The sequence below is a fragment of the Salvelinus fontinalis genome, chromosome 6 (assembly GCF_029448725.1).
Source record: "Salvelinus fontinalis isolate EN_2023a chromosome 6, ASM2944872v1, whole genome shotgun sequence".
NCBI classification, from domain to species: Eukaryota; Metazoa; Chordata; class Actinopteri; order Salmoniformes; family Salmonidae; genus Salvelinus; species Salvelinus fontinalis.
The window spans coordinates 45278826-45299811 of record NC_074670.1 but is presented as its reverse complement, the minus strand read 5'-3'; the positions used below and the strand labels follow the sequence as shown (position 1 = coordinate 45299811).

Genomic DNA, 20986 nt, shown 5'->3' with positions numbered 1-20986 from the left:
TGATTTGCACTTTTCACACCACAGTACGTTCATCTCTAGGAGACAGAACGCGTCTCCTTCCTGAGCGGTATGACTGCTGCGTGGTCCCATGGTGTTTACACTTGCGTACTATTGTTTGTACAGGTGAACATGGTACCTTCAGGCGTTTTGAAATTGCTCCCAAGGATGAACCAGACTTATGGACGTCTACAATTATTATTTTTTTAGGTCTTGGCTGATTTCTTTTGATTTTCCCATGATGTCAAGCAAAGAGGCACTGAGTTTGAAGGTAGGCCTTGAAATACATCCACAGGTACACCTCCAATTGACTCAGGCTAATTGACATCATTTATCAGAAGCTTCTAAAGCCATGACATTTTCTGGAATTTTCCAAGCTGTTTAAAGGCACAGTTAACTTAGTGTATGTACACTTCTGACCCACTGGAATTGTGATACAGTGAATTATAAGTGAAATAATCTGTCTGTAAACAATTGTTGGAAAAATGACTTGTGTCATGCACAAAGTAGATGTCCTAACCGACTTGCCAAAACTATAGTTTGTTAACAAGAAATTTGTAGAGTGGTTGAAAAATGAGTTTTAATGACTCCAACCTAAGTGTATGTAAACTTCCAACTTTAACTGTACATGCAGGCTGGCAGAATCATATTACTCTGGGCTCCGGCTAATGGTACCCGGGCCGAGTCCACTTAAGTTTATCCGGCCCGATTAACTTTTTCAGGAGTAAGGCCATTTGAGGTAATACAGGCTATGGCAGTGTTTTTCGTAGTTACAGTCCACCCAATTGAAAAGTGTATATGCACTTCCATAATATTTGTTCTAGGCAATAAACATGCAGGATACCCACACAAAAATGCACTGCCGTTAAAATCCAGTAAAATGGCAGTACCGTGAAATAATGGTTGTTTAATTAATGATTTCTGGTAGCTTGCTGTGTGTGTTGGCTTCTAATGGTCATTTTTCATTTGTGTTAGCTAATTGTGCTGCACATTTTCTTCTGTTCTCTGAATTCTGTTTGGAAGTTTTATGACTAACTATTTCTTTATTTAAGAAATAACACATAAGCATGTCTTTTATTTCAATATTTCATTTATTTCATGCTACAATCCACTAGGATTTTCAAAACCCTATTTTTATCACATTTTATTTCCATACATCATTTGTCAAAATGTATTGCACCTGAATTTGACCCTGAAAATATTACTTATATTTTCCCTTAGCTTTTAAGCAATTAACAGAATCCGTGCAGTCATTTAATTTTAACTTCTGTAGCTAAATAAGGAGGTAGGCATATCAGTTCTCGCTAAAAATAGATGGCTGCGTGCAGCCTGCTTGCTCGAGCACATTGGTCAATAGCAACAGTTTTTCAAAATGTACACAAAAAACTTCTAAAAGTGGTAGTCCCTGTTCTTTTGAATTCTTTTACTTTTGTAAGTAAAGCGGCAGTTTGTTGGGGAGATGAAAGTCAAGGTAAGATTTGCTAGCTAACTGGCTAATTTTAGCGAGCTAATGTTAGCTCTCTGGCTAATCCACTAAGGACATGGTACATTTTCATTTCTACCTGTTGTAGCTAGCTAGATAACATTGACATTTTAATATCTGTTTAGTTAATGATTGTAAAGGGGTGTGTGTGTATTCTCTGCATGTGTGTGAGAGAGAAGATGATCACAATAACTTTAGAAAACATTCATGTCAACGTAGTCATGCTAGCTGTGTGTGTGTTCAGTGTGAGAGGGAGAGAGATGATTATGATCACAATCTATAGAAAATATTATCATGTCAACATTGTGTCATGCTAGCTGTGTGTGTGTGTGTGAGAGAGAGATTGTACATTAATACACATAGGAAACATTGATTGTGTGTGAGACAGTAAGGTAGCCTACTGTAAAAGTCTTGAAATGTATACCTCCCCACACACTGGATGTGAAGATTTTCTTGATTCATCAGAGATCCTTGTATTTTGTATTTGACAATAGGATACATTTTGCCTATCCCTGCTCCCCCTCAACACTCATTCTAATGTTACACCTCTCAACTGCCCTTTTCAATTAGTTCTCTGTTTTTGCAGGAATCTTCTAGCTTGGCTGGAGGAAACAAAGGGAAGAGTACAGAATTTATCCAGCCTGCTGACTAAGAAATGTAAATGGCCTGTTTTGATTTCTGTCTATCTATATCTCTTCATCTGTCTGCCTCACTGCCAGGTTGCTGAGGGGCAACATAGTCAATGTACTTGCTAGGCTAAGTCTAACTTAGTGAAGACCTTAGGTAATGGTTAATCATGATTCGTCTCAGTCTTTACAGTTCCTGAAACATGTCAATGACCTGATGCATGGCCTTTACAGCAGTGCTTCGCCACCCACTCAGTTACCAGTGACCTATTTTGGCACATCCCAGTGAAAGGAGAGAGCAGAAGCATCCTTCCTTAAATCCATAGTCATTGACAGTAAGTTGTTGCCAAAATGTTATTTTCTCATGTTTGATATTTTTTCCCCCATATGCATCATGTCTCACAGACTGGATTCCCCAAGAGACATGCTATTCAGCTGTGCGTGATTGCCTGATCGTACACACTTAAAAAAAAAAAAAGTGGTATCTAGAACCTAAAATGGTTCATCGGTTGTCCCCATAGGAAAACCCTTTGAATAATATTTTTTTGGTTCCATTTAAAATCCTTTCCACAGAGGGGTCTACATGGAACTCAAAATAGTTCTTCCTCAAACCAAAAATGGTTATCTTATGGGTGCATTAGAAGTGTAGTGTAAAGAAATCCAATTGAAATAGCACTGCTTCTAATAATAGAAGTTAGTAAAGTAAACCAAATCCTATTTTAACTCGCAAAACTCTCGTCCTAATTCAACACACACCTCAACACACACCTCAACACACACCTTAGTGAGTCATGTAAAGTTTCCCCCATTTCTCTCTTGCTCACTCAAACTCAAACATGTGCGCAGTTACAGAGAAGAGGAAGATATTTGCCAATTACACCCATTTCTAACAATGTTTGATGCAGATATGATATAATATTTTTTATTGTCTCTTTATTGCCCGTTTACACATCATTTGATTGTAGCATTTAGCTTTCTATTTTTAAGACTGCCAAGCTGTCTTCAATTTGGGGGAACCTCTGTACGGGACAATGTCCTCAGGATTTTGGAGCGGTGCGTTTATAAAAAGTTTGAATATTACAACATGTATTAGGATTAAATAAAACTTTACAATTTAGAGATTAGTTAAACATTTATCCAACTGTTTAATTTTGATATCCTCTTTCTTAAAATGTTTCAGATTGATGACCAATAAATTAATGTTCCACTTCAATATGATGGGACAGATGAGCAAACATACCATTGCTACCACTTTTAGTAGATTCTGACTGTTAAAGATATTTTACTGTGCGTTACATTTGAGTTATTTAACAGACTCTCTTATCTAGAGTGACTTACAGTTAGTGTATTCATCCTAAGATAGCTAGGTTGGACAACCACATATCACAGACATAAAAAGTCAAATGTTTCTCAAAGTAGCAAGCAGTTGAGTCAGAGCTAGAGGAGGGAGGGGTCAAGTGCAAGTGCTGGTTCAGTTTTTTTTATTGGGGGGGGGTCCGAGGTGGGGAGGAGGTTTATTTAAGATACTGTTTAAAGAGGTAGGGTTTCAGATGTCTTGGGAAGATTGAGTGTAATCATGGAGACTTCCCCAAAAAATTTACCAGGAAAAAAAACATCCTAAATAATATATCTTTTGTCTCTCAGCGCTTCATAAATGTCCTTTAACTCGCAAGAGGCTGAATGTATCTCACCGGCGAAAGCATCCGAGCGAACGAAACAGCGCCCCTCTGTCTCAGTATGTGTAGCGAATCTATCTGATGCTGTCTGGCCAGAAAGAGTATGACATTGTTGCAGCCCGTAGCATTGAATGCAAAAGAAGCCAGCAAGCATTTGGCACCCATTGATAAAAAATAAATTAAATAGCCAATCAGCGTTAAGTTAAACTGAGTGAGCTCAGCTGTGAATGGTCCTGGCTCACCAAAAAAGGTGTAAAGGGAAGCCTGTTTGGATTTGGCTTCAGACCATTCACATTGTCATTATTGACAGAAAAAAAACTTCAATTGCATCTCATTGTGTTGTCTTCATGGCTAAATTTTCTAAATTAGCCATGGATAGATATAGGGATTTGGACTTCTGGTTTTACTTAATTCTCCGTACTGGCCAATGATTATAACGGATCCAACCATAAATTCATACATTGTGCCCCTGGCCTGAGGATGGAAGTTCAACATGTATCTAGAAGTAGTATGCTAATGTTAACTAGCTGACCTGGCGTATCATTGAAAGGAAGTTAGGCTAGCAAGCAAGTATTTTAACCAGGCAACCTAGGATTTAAAAAAACGACTAAAAGCGTGTACTGTACGACAGAGTCATAGACTGTTTAGGCAACATGAAAGAGGAGGATGGCATTGGCGTTTCTCTATAAGTAGGGTGAATCAATGTGGGGGGTTTTCTATCTGCACGCATGCAAATATGCACACACACACAGAGAAATCAGAACCATGGACAGCCACATCATATTTAGCTTACGTTGATTGGACTAAATCGTTTTTGGTTTCTTTTAGTCACTGTATTAGACTAAGCATAGGTGATTTAGATGTTGAAGTTGAAATGGTGCTGGAATACTGGAGGCAGCTCCTGTTTTCTTTGTGACTTGGTAACTCTCCATGGTTCTAAATCAATAGTTTAGTAGTCTGAAAATGTAGGACACCGTTACGTTGCTTGACCACGCTGTAGGTCATGTAACTGTTTGTTACATGCAATATGTTTTGTGGACTTTATCGGACAGAAGTTGCTTTGTAGTGAAACAACAAATGTGTGGTTGAATTTATTCTGCCAATGTGTCTTCTTATTGTCTCGGCCTTAGGCCTATATATCACGGTGTCAAGGCATATGATCGAATAGGTTACAGAGCAAACAATACGATTATCACAACACAAGTTGTAATATGACTTTTTCCCGCCCTGGATTGGCTTCCCCATTTTGATTTTACCCACGCACCGCTACTGTGCGTTTACAGTTCCTGTCCTGCATGCCCACGTTATGCCAATCATTCATTTATTTGAATTTTTATGCTTACAGTAAGTGTCATGAAAAGCCAGGGGAAAAAATCAGGAGGTTGGTGTGTTGCAGTACCTCTGGAAAGCCCTTAAATATGCCCCTGACCGCCGTGGTGAAGAACGCAAAGTGTGTGTATGTATATATATTATAAATGCCACAAAATTCTTTAACTCGTACTTTGGAAATACTTTTAGCCAGCTCAGTCCACAAAGTTTCTTAAGGAATGTCCTTTTCTAGTTGTCTTTTTAAAATCTCAAATGTATAAAGTTGTAATGCACCGATTCTCTTCACTGCAGATCTGACCCATCGCATGACTCTTGAAGAGGGCCACTACGCTCCAGATCGCTACTACTACTACGCCACTACTCTCCAGTACCCCATAACAACACTCTTATTAATCATTCATTGCCTTTATATATTCTGTGTCCCTGTCTTTCTATGCATGTAGTCTGTGGGTGAATTATAAAACAATTACTGTATGCAGATGTGCAAAAACTTGTGATTTAGATTTGTTTTTGCAGTTGCTTGATCCATTTTAAATGTGAGAATATGTTGCAGATTAACTTTGTATTTGTAGTTCTTTATGATAGCCACATTAGCAGCTAATTAGGATTTAATTTTGGGGTGGTAAATACAGGCGAATATACTGACAAGTCACCTTGTCCTAGAGAGATTTACAGTAATCAAAACATCACGCCAGGGTAAGCCTACATAAAACACCTTATTTGAAGTGTTTCTGAAATCCCCTATGGAGAAAACTTAATCCGGTAGTTGCAATGTGATGGATTGCATTCGGAAAGTATTCAGACCCCTTTTCCACATTTTGTTACTTTACAGCAGGGGTGTCAACCTCATTCCACGGAGGGCCTAGTGTCTGCAGGTTTTTGGTTTTTCCTTTCAATAAAGCCCTAGACAACCAGGTGTGGGGAGTTCCTAACTAATTAGTGATGTTAATTCATCAATCAAGTATAAGGGAGGAGCGAAAACCCGCAGACACTCGGCCCCCCGTGGAATGAGTTTGACACCTGTGCTTTACAGCCTTATTCAAAAAATACAATTTTGTATTTTTTTTAAACATTTTTGTAAATGTAGAAAAATTTAAAAAATACAGAAATGACATATTTACCTAAGAATTCAGACCCTTAACTCAGTACTTTGTTGAAGCACATTTGGCAGCGATTACAGCCTCAAGTCTTCTTGGGTATGACGCTACAAGCTTGGCACACCTGTATTTGGAGAGTTTCTCCCATTCTTCTCTGCAGATCCTCTCAAGCTCTGTCCGGTTAGATGGGGAGCGCCGCTGCACAGCTATTTTCTGGGATGCTTGAATGGGTTCAAGTCCGGGCTCTGGCCGGGCCACTCAAGGACATTCAGAGACTTGTCCCGAAGCCACTCCTGTGTTGTCTTGGCTACGTGCTTAGGGTCATTGTCCTGTTGAAAGGTTAACCTTCGCCCAAGTCTGAGGTCCTGAGCGCTCTGGCGCAGGTTTTCATCAAATATCTCTCTGTACTTTGCTCCATTCATCTTTCCCTCGATCCTGAATATTTTCCCAATCCCTACCGCTGAAAAACATCCCCACAGCATGATGCTGCCACCACCATGCTTCACCGTAGGGATGGTGCTCTGTCAGAGTGACTAACGGGTTCTTGGTCACCTCCATGAGACCAGCTCTAGGAAGAGTCTTGGTGGTTCCAAACTTCTTCCATTTAAGAATGATGGAGGCCACTGTGTTCTTGGGGACCTTAAATGCTGCAGAAATGTCTTAGTACCCTTCCGCAGATCTCAACACAATCCTGTCTCGGAGACGTCAACCGCAGACCTCAACACAATCCTGTCTCAGAGCTCTACAGACAATTCCTTTGACCTCATGGCTTGGTTTTTGCTCTGACATGAACTGTCAACTGTGGGACCTCATATTGACAGGTGTGTGCATTTCAAAATCATGTCCAATCAATTGAATTTACCACAGGTGGACTCCAATCTAGTTGTAGAAACATCTCAAGGTTTATCAATGGAAACAGGATTGAGCTCAATTTCGAGTCTCATAGCAAAGGGTCTGAATACTTATGTAAATAAAGTATTTCTGTTTTGAATTTTCTTTAAATTATCAAAATGGGGTATTGTATGTAGATTGAGGATTTCATCCATTGTAGAATAAGGCTGTTTACGTAACAAAATGTGGAAGGGTCTGAATACTTTCCGAATGCACTGTATTTCCACAGGGAAGAATAAATGCAAGGAGGATCAAAACTCACTGTACTCACAATTTACATTGTGTTATAGTAGAAATGTATTGCTTTTCTGTTGCATATGTCACTGCTTCTCTTATATCCCTCATGCAGAATCAAAAGCAGTCACTAATTCCACTTTATGAATTGTCGCAAACCATTCTTGTGTTAGATCTAGTAGTGTAATCTTAATGATTTAGTTTTTGTATCCTTAATTGTGGTATGGATCTGTGAGATTGGTTGTGTTGAATACTTCTGCATTCCTTCCCTTGTCTTCCGCCAAGATGACTCCAGTTCGTCTGAAAAGCGAAAGATGCAAGTTCTAGGACCGTATCCACAAAACGCCTCAAAGTAGGAATGCCAATATAGGATTAGTGTAACCTTTTCTATGGACAGATCCTAGGATAAGCACTTCTACTCTGAGATTTGTAGATACGGGCCCCAATGAAATCCAATGTCTGAGAAATGCACTTTTAACGGTTAGTGAAATCTCCTGGAGGAGTACATCACACTATCAACAACACTACCTCTGACTCCTTCTGATTGTGACCAATTCTTACTGTCTGATGCAATTCAATCTTTCTACAGGTTTGTACAAACCTTAGAAATCTCCACTGTCCAGTTTTTGATGACTGCGCTCCATGTCTGAAAAGGAAAAGTAGAATTGTCAACAGGTCCCTACACACCTGCTTAAGTGGTGTGTAGTATGGATCTGTTAAGACTGTTGTGTAATTGCCATTGGCCCAGTTCAGAAATAGTCAGCAGATATACGAATCGGGTTGGTGCAGGCTCCCTGAACCTTCAGTTCTGTAAACACTGCAGTGGTAGAGTCTACGTTGGATTAAAAAGACTGGGTATTCTGTCTCCTTAAAGGAAAAATCCACCCAAAATCACTCATTCTTTTCATTTACAGTGTTAAATATCACTATGTGAGAACAATATTTTTTTGCGAACAAATGTTTCATTTTGGCGTTATAATAAGGTTGGCAGCAACATGGAAAATCGTTGTGGAAATCTTTTGCAGCTCCAGTCGACTACAAAATCCACAATGCAATGCTCTCTATGGGCTCACTGGCAAACGTAGCTACACACAATACCAAAGACAATATCAGCATGTAAAGTAGCTAGTTAGTTGTAAAATTGACTAAACAAACTGCACTATCAATTTAGGAGTCTACAATTTCACCATGTTCAACCTGCAGATTGTTGTGCCTCACAGTGGCGCAGCGGTCAAAGGCACTGCATCTCAAACTAGAGGCGTCACTTACTGACCCAGGTTCGATTCCAGGCTGTATCACAATCGGCCAAGATTGGGAGTCCCATAGGACGGCGCACAATTGGCCCAACGTCGTTAGGATTTGGCCAGGGTAGGCCGTCATTGTAAATAATAATTAATTCTTAACAGACTTGCAAAGTTAAAGGTTAAATAAAAAAACAGAGTGGAGTCTATCATTTGCAACGACAGACATACTTTTGATCAGATGGAAAACGTTGCCCATGCTACGTCAATAAGCCGCACGATGTATTCTGTGTGATTCTGGGACAAGGGGCGCTCTCTTTCAAGGAGTGAATGGGAGTCTATTGGGCGCCAGCTAAAAAAAAAAACATTAGCATGAACTTCGTCAACAAGAAGTACAACATTACATATATTTTCCAAGATTTGAGATAATTAACTTGCTATCTAATATCGTATAGCTTTGGAATCGTGACAGTACGTACTTTCTAGGAAAATAGACACGTTTCTCGACATATTTGCTGACTTTGAGAAGGGATTACGTGATGATTAGCTTAGTATCCGCGTGACGCAGCATGACAACGGGAACGCGATTGGTCGACAGTCTATTGGGTTTGCCGTTTAAGTTCTTTCATTCTTTGGATTCCTACCTCCTTTCTATAATATCTCTGGCAACTGCACTATGCAATGCACCCTGGACTAAAGAGGCAGACAAATAGGAAAAATGTGCTAGGCTCTGTTAAATTACACATTTCTCGAGGTAGGAATATGGCAAAAATATAATCAATGGCTCACTTGACAGAAGACGTTGGACAGTATTGAAATGTGACATGTATGATAGACGTTTTCGTGATCCAAAAGTCGTATTCCTATTTACTTCCAGTGAGAGACTTTATCACGGTGTTACGTCATACAAGACGGATTTCTGCCTGCTTGAACGCCAATAACTCAGAAAATCATGAAATGACCCAGGGAATCGATAGAACATCACTCAGAGACGCACAAAAACAATATAATATTCAAAATGGGTGAACCTTTCCTTTAAGTATCATAAATGTATACTATACAACTGTGTAAATGTATTGTAATAAGTCAGGGCTATAGGGTAAGTGTTCCAGTCACCTGTGAGGATGTGGTGTATCCTGTCTGCCACCAAGTCTGCGTCCTCCATACTGAAGCACATGGGAGGTTTAAACTTGACAATGTTCTCCCAGGGGCCGTCTGTACTGACACAGATATACTCCTCTTTCAGTCTGGAATGGGAGACGAGACCAAAGGATATTTCTGCTTACAGGTTCTCTTCTAAAAGTAATGCAAAGATTTATACCAAAATAAGAATAGTGTTAACTCTTCACTGAATTGTGACTGCAGCAAACACTGACACACTTTGATATGAGTGTATAGTTGTTGCTTCACACGGCCTCGTAGCAGTGAATGACCAGTCTGACCCCACACCTTCTGACAACTTGCGCTGCTGCGTCTGTAGCTGGGGTCCTCTGTTCTTTGTCGGTGACCAACTCCAAGCCCACAAACAGCCCCACTCCACTGCCAAGAGTAAACACAAAGCCAGTTATTGTATACTGTCTTCAGCCAGTATCTCAGAATGGATCATGCTGTAGACTAGAGAGTGTGAGGTTGACGGCAGGGTCATATGTGAGTAGTTATTATAGAGACATTCCCTTCACATAATCCACGTCGTAGGCACCCTACCGGACGTCTCCAATGATTGGATGTTTGGTCTGTAGCTGTGTCAGCCGGTCCAATAGGTGTCCTCCTACCCTTGAGGAGTTCCCCCTCAGGTCCTCCTTCTCAATCACGTCCAGGACAGCCAGGCCGATGGCACACGACACTGGGTTACCGCCAAACTGCACAGTCACAGGAGAACCACAAACCATGATTAGGGATGAGACTCCTAATATGAGTTACACATGTACACCATGAACGTTTGTGCACGGTTAACAGTATTTAATAGGCAGAATATAGGTTGTAACAGCCACCAGTTTCTCACTGTATTGAAGTACTCCACTCCGTTGGCTGTGAAGGCCCCAGCGATCTCCGCTGTGGTTGCTACACATGACAGGGGATGTCCGTTGCCCATCGGCTTGCCCATAGTCACTATGTCAGGGCTAAAATCATCACCTTGCAGCTGGAAGGCCCAGAAATGGCTCCCCACACGCCCAAAACCTGTTTGCACCTCGTCCGCCACAAACACTCCCCCTGCAGAGCGCACGTATCTGTCGAGACAGAGAGATACCAACACTCACTGTCACATGTCAAAGATAAAAGCAATAGCTTTTACTATCGTAATGGCCTCAATCCTAACTCAAATGAGGATTTGGCTCTTCGTCCTTTTCTTCACCGATGAGAAAATGGTACAGTATAATAGTGCACTAATATTGTATGCTCAGAGGCAGTACCTACTCTGCTACTTTAGTTGAGTATCCCTTGGGCAAGAGGATTTGGCCTCCAACACTGGGCAATGACTCAGCAAAAAATGCAGAAACCTGTCGGTCGCAAGTCAGTTTTGAGTTATTAGATCCATAGAATTAGTACAATACTTATGAACATTGTTATTACACTGTTAATACCCTAATCAGCATTACACCCTGCTCGGTGTCCAAATTGAGACTATTTTCAAACTTTCCTTCTCCATGCAAAACCTATTGTATTTACCGTACCTTGCGACCTTTTTGGTGCACCTTGTCTATCACATCCTTCACAGTATCTGCATATGCCTGGGCTGGGTTGGGATGGTCCTCTCTGAATATACCTCTATAGGTGTCTGGTATGGGTGCCTGTAAGGAATAAACAGGAAAATTACCATTTTAGCTTTTTGTAGCACACGCCAAAAAATAGAGGCATGCAATATGTATCCTCTTACACACCACGTGAACCCACTCTTTCTGTCCTGTCAGCTTCTGGAACTTGTATGGGCTGATATCGATGAGCGAAGTCAGGTGCCCATGATATGCGCTAGTATGGAGGAAGAGGGGGAAAAGAGGAAGAAGTACATTTAGAGAAGAAATCTACTGAGATTAGTAATAGTTTTTGGGTGATATGTGAGAAACCTTACTGGTCAAGCACAATGACGTCTTCATGTTTGGTGTACTGGTGGGCCAAGCGTAGTGCCAGATCATTGGCCTCTGAACTGTTGGGAGACATATATATTACATTATTCTTCCTATATCTTACGCGGATGTCATTGGAGCTGTGTTTCAGGAGGAAGTTATAGGTTGTAGGACATGGTGTCTTACCCTGAGTTGACAAAATAGAAGACACACAGCTTGTCGGGCAGAGTGGCGGCGAGGCGGTCGGCATACTGAACTATATTGTCGTGAAGGAAGCGCGAATTGGCATTCAGAAGCTCCATCTGCGTTGTGGCTGCTTGTGTGATGCTGGGATGACAGTGACCCACTGTAGGTGCATAGGTGCAACAAAAATCCAATGTTTCGTTACATACAATTAACACTAGGAGGTACTGTCATGTTGATTATGTTGTGGTACTGTTGTGGTACTACTGTAATGTTCAAAGGGCTTTGGACTGTGACCTTTGCTCTCACAAAGTATTATTCACCAAATACAACAGAATATTTATCATATCAGCTGCATTAAAATAATGTCACCAATAGAGAGCAACAGTAATGGCATCTTTTTGTAGACACTAACTCCGCCATGGTTTGTTGAACAAAGCCTATGGGAAAATGTATGGAGTTTTTGGATAAATTCCTGAAAATAAGGTCTGTGGTAAATACAGGCTTAGGAGATCTTAAACGTTTTGTTCTATTAGATCATCTTCATCAGGTCACTTTTGTTGAATTTTGAAGCATTTACCCAGAGGGCATACGACGTGATAAAGACGGCTTTTACCAGTTGAAATCTGGTCGGGACGTCTTATAACCAGATCACAACCAGATTAAGACGCATTTTTGACGTATGGGGGAAAAAAACATCTTATGTTGGTTGAAATCTGACTGAAATACTGACCAGTTATCAAAATGCTACTCAATGAAAAGACATCAATCTATATAAACATGGGCATAGTGTTTGTGGGCCATGCACCCATTGAATATAAGACACTAGAAGCATTACAATTATTACAGTTGGAGTAATGTTCTTTTTCAGCAGGGTTTGCATGATTCAGACCGGGGCAGAATAATATTACTCTGGGCTCCGGATATTGCTACCCGGGCCGAGTCCAATTCAGCTTATCCGGCCCGATGAACTTTTTCAGGAGTAGGGCCATTTAAGGTTTTTATTCGGCAGGTGTTGAAATGGCAATTTTACAAAAAACTAAGAAATGTGATCTATTTCACCCCCAAGTCATGGAATTTGGTAGGTCATTAAAGCAAACATTTGTGACAGTCTCTGCAGTCCTATAGCTATTCGAAATGGTCCCTAACTTAGAGAATCTATAAATGCTTTTGGTTTTACTACAGGCTATGGCAGTGATTTTCGTAGTTACAGTCCACCCAATTGAAAAGTGTATATGCACTTCCATAATATTTGGTCTAGGCAATAAACATGCACAATAATACAAGATACCCATACAAAAATGCATTGCCGTCAAAATGCAGTACAGTGAAATAATGGTTGTTTAATTAATGATATCTGGTAGCTTGTTGTGTGTGTTGGCTTCTAATGGTAATTTTTATTTGTGTTAGCTAATTGTGCTGCACATTTTCTTCTGTTCTCTGAATTCTATTTGGAAGTTCTATTATGACTAACTATTTATTTAAGAAATAAAACATAGGCCTATCTTTTATTTTCAAAAGCATACTACAATCCACCAGGATTTATAAAACCCTACTTTTAATCGCAATTATTTCCACAACTAATTAGTCAAAAATTATTGCACCTGAATTTGACCCTGAAAATATGGCTATTATATTTTTCCTTAAAGGCTTTAAGCAATTCACATAATGCGTGCAGTAATTCAATTTTAATTTCAGTAGCTAAATAAGGAGGCAGGCATATCAGTTCTAGTTAAAAGTTGGATGGGAATCTCTGCCTCGCGCACAATAATAGATCTCTGCGTGCAGGTAGCCTGCTTGCGCGAGCGCATCAGTCAACAACAACAATTTCTAAAAATGTACACAAAAAAATTCTAAAAGATTTTACTGCTAAGTGGTAGTCCCTGTTCTCCTGCATTATTGTTTTACTTTTGTAGGTAAAGGGGCATTTTGTTGGGGAGAAGAACATCAAGGAATAATTAGCTAGCTTGCTAACTAACTTACTCAGCTGGCTAATTTTAACTAGCTAGCATTAGCTCTCTGGCTAATCCTCCATGGATATGGTAAATTTTCATTTTTACCTGTTGTAGGTGTTTGTTATAGCTAGCTTGCAAACAGATTGACATTTTAATATCTGTTCAGTTAATAATAGCAAATATGTGTGTGTATTCTCTGCGTGTGTGTGTGAGAGAGATGATCACAATAACTTTAGAAAACATTGTCATGTCAAAGTTGTCATGCTAGCAATGTGTGTGTTCTGTATGAGAGAGGGGGGGAGAGATGATTGTGATCACAATCACGTATAGAAAAGATTGTCATCATGTCAACATTTTGTCATGCTAGCTGTGTGAGTGTGTGTGAGAGAGAGAGATGGTACATGAATACACATATAGGAAACATTGATTGTGTGTGGGACAGTAAGGTAGCTTAATTCTTGAAATGTGTACCCCCAATATGAATGTGAAGATTTTCTTGATTCATTTTTATTCAACCTTTATTTAACTAGGCAAGTCAGTTAGGAACAAATTCTTATTTTACCTACCCCGGCCAAACCCTCCCATAAACCGGACGACGCTGAGCCAATTGTGCGCCACCCTAATGGACTCCCGATCACGGCAGGTTATGATACAGCCCAGGCTCGAACCAGGGTCACTCGGGAGCCCATTCATCAGAGATCCTTCTATTTTTGTGTATTTTGTAATTGACAATACAATTGATTTTGCCTATCCCTGCTCCCCCTCAACGCTCATTCTAATGTTACACCTCTCAACTGCCTTTTCAATTTTTTTTTTTTTTTTTTGCAGGAATCTTCTAGCTTGGATGGAGGAGTGAACAAAGGGAAGGAGTACTGAAAGTTATCCAGCCTGCTGACTAAGAAATGTAATTAGCCTATGTTTTGTTGTCTATCAGTCTCTCCATCTGCCTCACTGCCAGATTGCTGAGGGGCAACATAGTCAATGTACTTGCTAGGCTAAGTCTAACTTAGTGAAGAGCCTAGGCAATGGCTAATCATGATTCATCTTTGTCTTTACAGCTCCTGAAACATGTCAATGACCTGATGTATGGGGTCTACAACAGTTACCAGTGACCTATTCTGCCACATCCCAGTGAAAGGAGAGAGCAGAACCACCCCTCCTTAAACCCATAGTCATTGACAGTAAGTTGTGTGCTAGATGTTATTTTGTCTTCTGTTTGATATATTTTGTCTTGTTTGATACTTTTTTTCTCTGGATTAGGTCTCACTGAGACTGGATTATCCAAGAGACATGCTATTCAGCTTCCCATGATTGCCTAATCTTACACTTTTGAAAAAATAGGTGGTATCTAGAACCTAAAAGGGTTCATCGTCTGTCCCTATAGGAAAACCTTTTGAAGAACACTTTTTGGTTCCAGGTAGAACCCCTTGTTTCCAGGAAGAACTATGTTGGATTCCATGTAGAACCCGTTCCTCAGAGGGTTCTACATGGAACGCAAAAGGGTTATACCTGAAACGCAAAATGGTTCTACCTGGAACCAAAAAGGGTTCTACCAAAAAACCCTTTGGAAAGCCGAAGAACCCTTTTGGAACCTTTTTTTCTAAGAGTGTAGTGTAAGTAAATCCAATTGAAATAGCACTGCTTCTAATAACATATGTTTGTAAAGCAAATAAAATACAATTTTAACTCCCCCTTCTTTTTTTCAGTTGCAAAACCTGTGTCCTGATCAACAGACACCTCCCTTGGTGAGTCATGTATTGTTTCTCACATTTCTCTCTTGCTCATTCTCCTCGCTCACTCAAACATGTGCGCAGTTGCAGAGAAGAGGAAGAGATTTGCCAATTACAGTGCATTCGGAAAGTATTCAGACACCTTGACTTGTTCCACATTTTGTTACAGCCTTATTCTAAAATGGATTAAACCATTTTTCCCTCCCTCAATCTACACACAATAGCCCATAACGACAAAGCAAACACTGGTTTTTAGATTTTTTTGCATTTTATTAAAATTAAGAAAAAAATGGAAATAGCAGATTTACATAAGTATTCAGACCCTTTACTCAGTAAAGGCAGTGATTACAGCCTCAAGTCTTCTTGGGTGTGATGCTACAAGCTTGGCACACCTGTATTTGCGGAGTTTCTCACATTCTTCTCTGCAGATCCTCTCATGCTCTGTCAGGTTAGATGGGGAGATTTGCTGCACAGCTATTTTCAGGTCTCTCCAGAGATGTTCTATTAGGTTCAAGTTCGGGCTCTGGTTGGGCCACTCAAGGACATTCAGAGACTTGTTCTGAAGCCACTGCTGCATTGTCTTGGCTGTGTGCTTAGGGTCATTGTCCTGTTGGAAGTTGAACCTTTGCCCCAGTCTGAGGTCCTGAGCGCTTTAGAGCAGGTTTTCATCAAGGATCTCTTTGTACTTTGTTCCGTTCATCTTTCCCTCGATTCTGACTAGTCTCCCAGTCCCATAAAGGCTGATTGGTAGAGTGCTGCAGAGATGGTTGTCCTTCTGGAAGGTTCTCCCATCTCCTCAGAGGAACTCTGGAGCTCTGTCAGAGTGACCATCGGGTTCTTGGTCACCTCCCTGACCAAGGCCCTTTTCCCCCGATTGCTCAGGTTGGCCGGGCGGCCAGCTATAGGAAGAGTATTGGTGGTTCCAAACTTCTTCCATTTAAGAATGATGGAGGTCACTGTGTTCTTGGGAACCTTCAATGCTGTAGAATTTTTTTGGCACCCTTCCCCAGATCTGTGCCTAGACACAATTCTGTCTCTGAGTTCTACATACAATTGTTTTGACCCCATGGCTTGGTTTTTGCTCTGACATACACTGTCAACTGTGGGACCTTATATAAACAGGTGTGTGCCTTTCCAAATCATGTCCAATCAATTGAATTTACAACAGGTGGACTCCCAATAAAGTTGTAGAAACATCAAGGATGATCAATGGAAACAGGATGCATCTGAGCTCAATGATGAGTCTCATAGCAAAGGGTCTGAATACTTATGTAAATAAGGTATTTCTGTTTTTTACTTGCAAAAAATTCTACAAACCTGTTTTCACATTGTCATTTTTGGGTATTTGTGTGTAGATTGATGAGGGAACATTTTTATTTAATCAATTTTAGAATAAGGCTGTAACGTAACAAAATGTGGAAAAAGTCAAGGGGTCTGAATACTTTCCGAATGCCCTGTACACCCATTTCTAACAATGTTATAATGGCGATTCTGATCCAACCATAAATTCATACATTGTGCCCCTGGCCTGATAGGATGTAGCTAGATTTGCCAATTACACCCATTTCTAACAATGTTTGTTGCAGGAATTATATGGCACACATTACTTTTGAACAAGATAATATTTGATTGTCTCTTTACACATACTTTAATTGTTGCATTTAGCATTCTTTTTTTAAGACTGCCAAACTGTCTTCAATTGGGGGAACCTTTGTCTGGGACAATGTCCTCAGGATTATGGAGCGGTGTGTTTATATAAAGTTGTTTGAATATTAAACATGTATTAGGATTAAGCATAACTTTATCATTTGGAGATGAGTTAAAAATTGTAATTATACAACTACTGTGCAATTTTGATATCCTCTTAAAATGTTTCGGATTGATGACCAATGAAGTAATGTCCCACTTCAATATGAAGGAACAGAGGAGCAAACATGCCTTTGCTACCACTTTTAGTAGATTCAGACTGTTAAATATATTTTACTGTGTGTTATTGTTGTGTACTGTCCTGCATTCCCACATTATGCCAATCATTAATTTATTTAATTTTTATGCTTACAGTAAGTGTCATGAACAGCCAGAAAAATCAGGAGCTTGGTGTGTTGCAGGCCCTCTGGAAAGGCTTTAAATATGCCCCTGAACGCTGTGGTGGAGAAGGACGCAAAGTATGTACGTGAGCAAGTTGCTCTTTTTTGAAGACATCTCTAAGCTATAAATGCCACAAAATCGTTTAACTATTACCTTGGAAATATTTTTAGCCAACTGAGTCCACAAAGTTACATCAAGAATGTCCTTTTCTAGTTGTCTTTTAAAATCTCAAAATTTATAAAGTTGTAATGCACTGATTCTCTTCACTGCAGATCTGACCCATCGCACGACTCTTGAAGAGGGCCACTACGCTCCAGATCGCCGTCTGTGCTCAGGGGTCCTTGATGACGACCTACCCCATCACACCACTCGTATGAATCACTAATCAAATAAAACAGTGGGCCTTTATATAGTCTGTGTCCCAGTCCTTCTATGCATGTAATTAATGTCTGTGGGTGAATTATGAAACAATTACTGTATGCAGATGTGCAAAAAAATTGTGATAATAGATTTGTTTTTGCCATTGCTTGATCTATTTTAAAATGTAAGAATATATTGCAGATTAACTTTAATTGGTAACTATGGAAACAAATAAAAATGTAATAAACAATGTTTTCAATATCCTACTTTATCCTCTGCAATACTTTTTACAGTAAACTTAGAAACAAAGGTGCTATCTAGAACCTAAAAGGGTTATTCGGCTGTCCCCATAGGATAACCTTTTGGGTTTCAGGTAGAACCCTTTTGAGTTCTAAGTAGGACCCTTTCCACGGTTCTACATGGAACCCAAAAGGGTTATACGTGGAACCAACAAGCCTTCTCCCTAAAACCAAAAAGAGTACAGCCGAAGAACCCTTTAGGAACCTATTTTTCTAAGAGTATAGGTAATAAACTGTAGTCAGGTGGTCATTACCAGGTTATGATGAGGTGTTAACCTCAGACCTTATTTTCGGCGTTTAACTTTATTCCAAAACTATTCATTTCCCATTAATTTTGCACATTGGAATGGCTGAACGATCCTGAGGTACATCATTTCCGATTTGTTGTACTACAAGTTGGCGAGCTCTATAGATGTGTCTCTTACCGTGCTGAACGTTGCTGATACAGTCCAAGTACCGCTGGCCATTTTCGTCATACAAATACTGTCCTCTGGCTCTGACTATCTTCACGGGATCGTCTGAATAGAAGAGTCTGCAAGACTGCCTAGGAGAGACATAATTTAAACCATTTTATATTCAGTGCATAATTTCATACGAGGGCCAAGCGTTGTTGCTGCCAGCTTAAGTTTCTTCAAGTCAGTTACATACCCAATCAGTTTATTTCGCATTGCAAGAGTCTCTTTTTTCCTGAACATTTCCAACGCCATTTTCACTGCGTTTCTCTTAGTTTGTATTACTAAATTAAACTCCAGATTCTAGTTGTCTTTTCCGTCATTTCAACTTTCTGAAGAAATCACGTGGATTTTCATAACTGCGCATGCGTCTGTTTGAATGACGTGGACGCATTCTGGATTATAATATTATATATATATTTTAAAAAACGAATGATGTGTCTGTCTTTTTGTGTGAAAACTATCATTTTAGCTTTCTTTCCCATGCAAAAACTTGTACTTAATTCACAGCACCTCATCGTCACGAAAATCTGACAAACTACACTACCCAGAGTTCAAAGCATGTTTTGTAGAGCGCTGGGATCTCGCCGGGCACATTCATTTCCAAAAGGACTAATAAAAACTGTGGTAGTGGCAAAAGACCAACCCAACCGACACAATGCTGACTTATTATCACAGAAAAATGCTGTACAGTACTCAATGCGTTTTTCTTTAGAATACTCTCTGTCTACTGTTTTTTTTCTACTTTCAGAAGAATGAGGGGGTGATTTTCAAGAATCAAAAAGCAAAACGTTTTTCATGTTTAAGATTTACATTTAATTTTGGAGACGATATATAGTTAATTCCTAGATGGATTGTGATATAAATAGATTTTGTGTAATAAAGATACAAGCATGTTAGACGTTTCAACCACCCCTTTTTAATGGTTTCTTCCGATGGGTATATATTCAGTGCAAGGCCATCAACTACCCCGTGCTGCTTTCGGTTGCTAAGGAGACAAGGTGGGCAGGTAAATTAATCATCGAGCTAGCTACGAAGCAGTCTTATGTTGCTGTCAATAATCAACGTCATTTTAAGCTAAATTTCTTATACCGATATGTAAATTAATTCAGATACGTTGACAATTAGATGAGTAAGCATGACAACATAGCAAACTAGCTAATTGCTAGCGGAGTGATAAGCTGGACTGTCAGTTCCCACGGGCTGAATGTTCATGCTAGCTAAAGTTAGCTAGACTTGAGTCGGCTTGCTAGCTAACTAGGTGGCTGTCAAGTTAACGTTATCTGACCTAGACAGCTACTGTAGGCCAAATGAATAACCGCTAGCTTAGCTAGACATGCTTGTGGTGATACAGCAATTTGTTAGCCAACACTGACCGGCTAGTTTGTCAGAACTTGCAAACTGTTACGTTTAATTACTAGCCAGCTGCCTGGTTGGCCCACCAAACAGACCGTATTGCTGCTGGCTAACGGTAACTACCTAATTGCTTTCGTAGCCATCATTAGCCTCTAAGCTTCGTATTTGGGATGATGACCAAATCTAACGTAAAAAATGTGCAAACTGGCACCATGCCATATTGCTACTAGTTAGCCTATTCATATTAGCAAGCAACAATCCAATTGGTCAGATCACATAATTTGTTGTAGCGTTAGTAGGCTAGCTTGCCTACTACTCGGTAAGTAGTTACTGGCTACTAACTAGCTAGATCAGAAGATGGAGACCTCAGAGCTGACCACAAGTATGTCGGTTTACCAAGCACTCCTATTATTGTTTTGAAACTTCCTTTGCTTTGTTAACTTCCAAAAAGAGTTGACTGCTAAGTTGCAAGCAAGCTTTAACTTCTTTCTAAACATGTTGAGGTTCCGTTAGGTTAACTGTATGGGTTTGTCAGTGAGTGGAACACGTGTGCCATTTAAACCAAACTTCTTATGATTAAAATGACCTTGCACGTTTTAGTCATTACTATTTGTAACTGTTTGATAGGTTTGACATGTAAAGTGTATTAGTGATGATTCTCCCACAAACTAAGTCCAACTTATTAAGTTAGCTTATCTGTCAAATGGCTTGTCCATGGCACTAGCTTTTGAGTTGTATTTAGTGTTGCGTTTTTCATGTGCTGTAGAATTAACTTGCCACATGGAAACCAAGTCCCTGTAGGCCACATAGCCCCATAAGCCTAAGCACTTAAAGCAACAGTGGCTAGTAGGTGGGGGAAACTCCCCATAGTTCCCAAAACCAGAAAGAGACCTCTGTCACCCACATTGGGATATCTACATTGGCAGT

General features: G+C 40.0%; 1 protein-coding gene across 2 annotated transcripts; it reads right to left on the bottom strand.

The window, feature by feature from the left end:
* Positions 1-1069: 1069 nt before the first annotated feature.
* Positions 1070-19063, bottom strand: phykpl (5-phosphohydroxy-L-lysine phospho-lyase). 2 transcript variants are annotated; one of them, XM_055926572.1, is made up of 13 exons: positions 18900-19063; positions 18677-18795; positions 11823-11982; positions 11642-11716; positions 11454-11541; positions 11247-11363; positions 10990-11072; positions 10577-10802; positions 10279-10433; positions 10024-10113; positions 9691-9821; positions 7935-7979; positions 1070-7633 (listed from the first exon to the last, which is right to left on the bottom strand). In XM_055926572.1, the coding sequence occupies exons 1-12, from the start codon at positions 18956-18958 to the stop codon at positions 7936-7938; spliced, it is 1347 nt and encodes a 448-aa protein (XP_055782547.1). In that variant the 5' UTR covers positions 18959-19063; the 3' UTR covers positions 1070-7633; position 7935. The 2 variants fall into 2 exon arrangements, with proteins under 2 accessions (XP_055782547.1, XP_055782549.1); XM_055926574.1 differs by having other exon boundaries at positions 18677-18791.
* Between the last annotated feature and the right edge of the window lie 1923 nt (positions 19064-20986).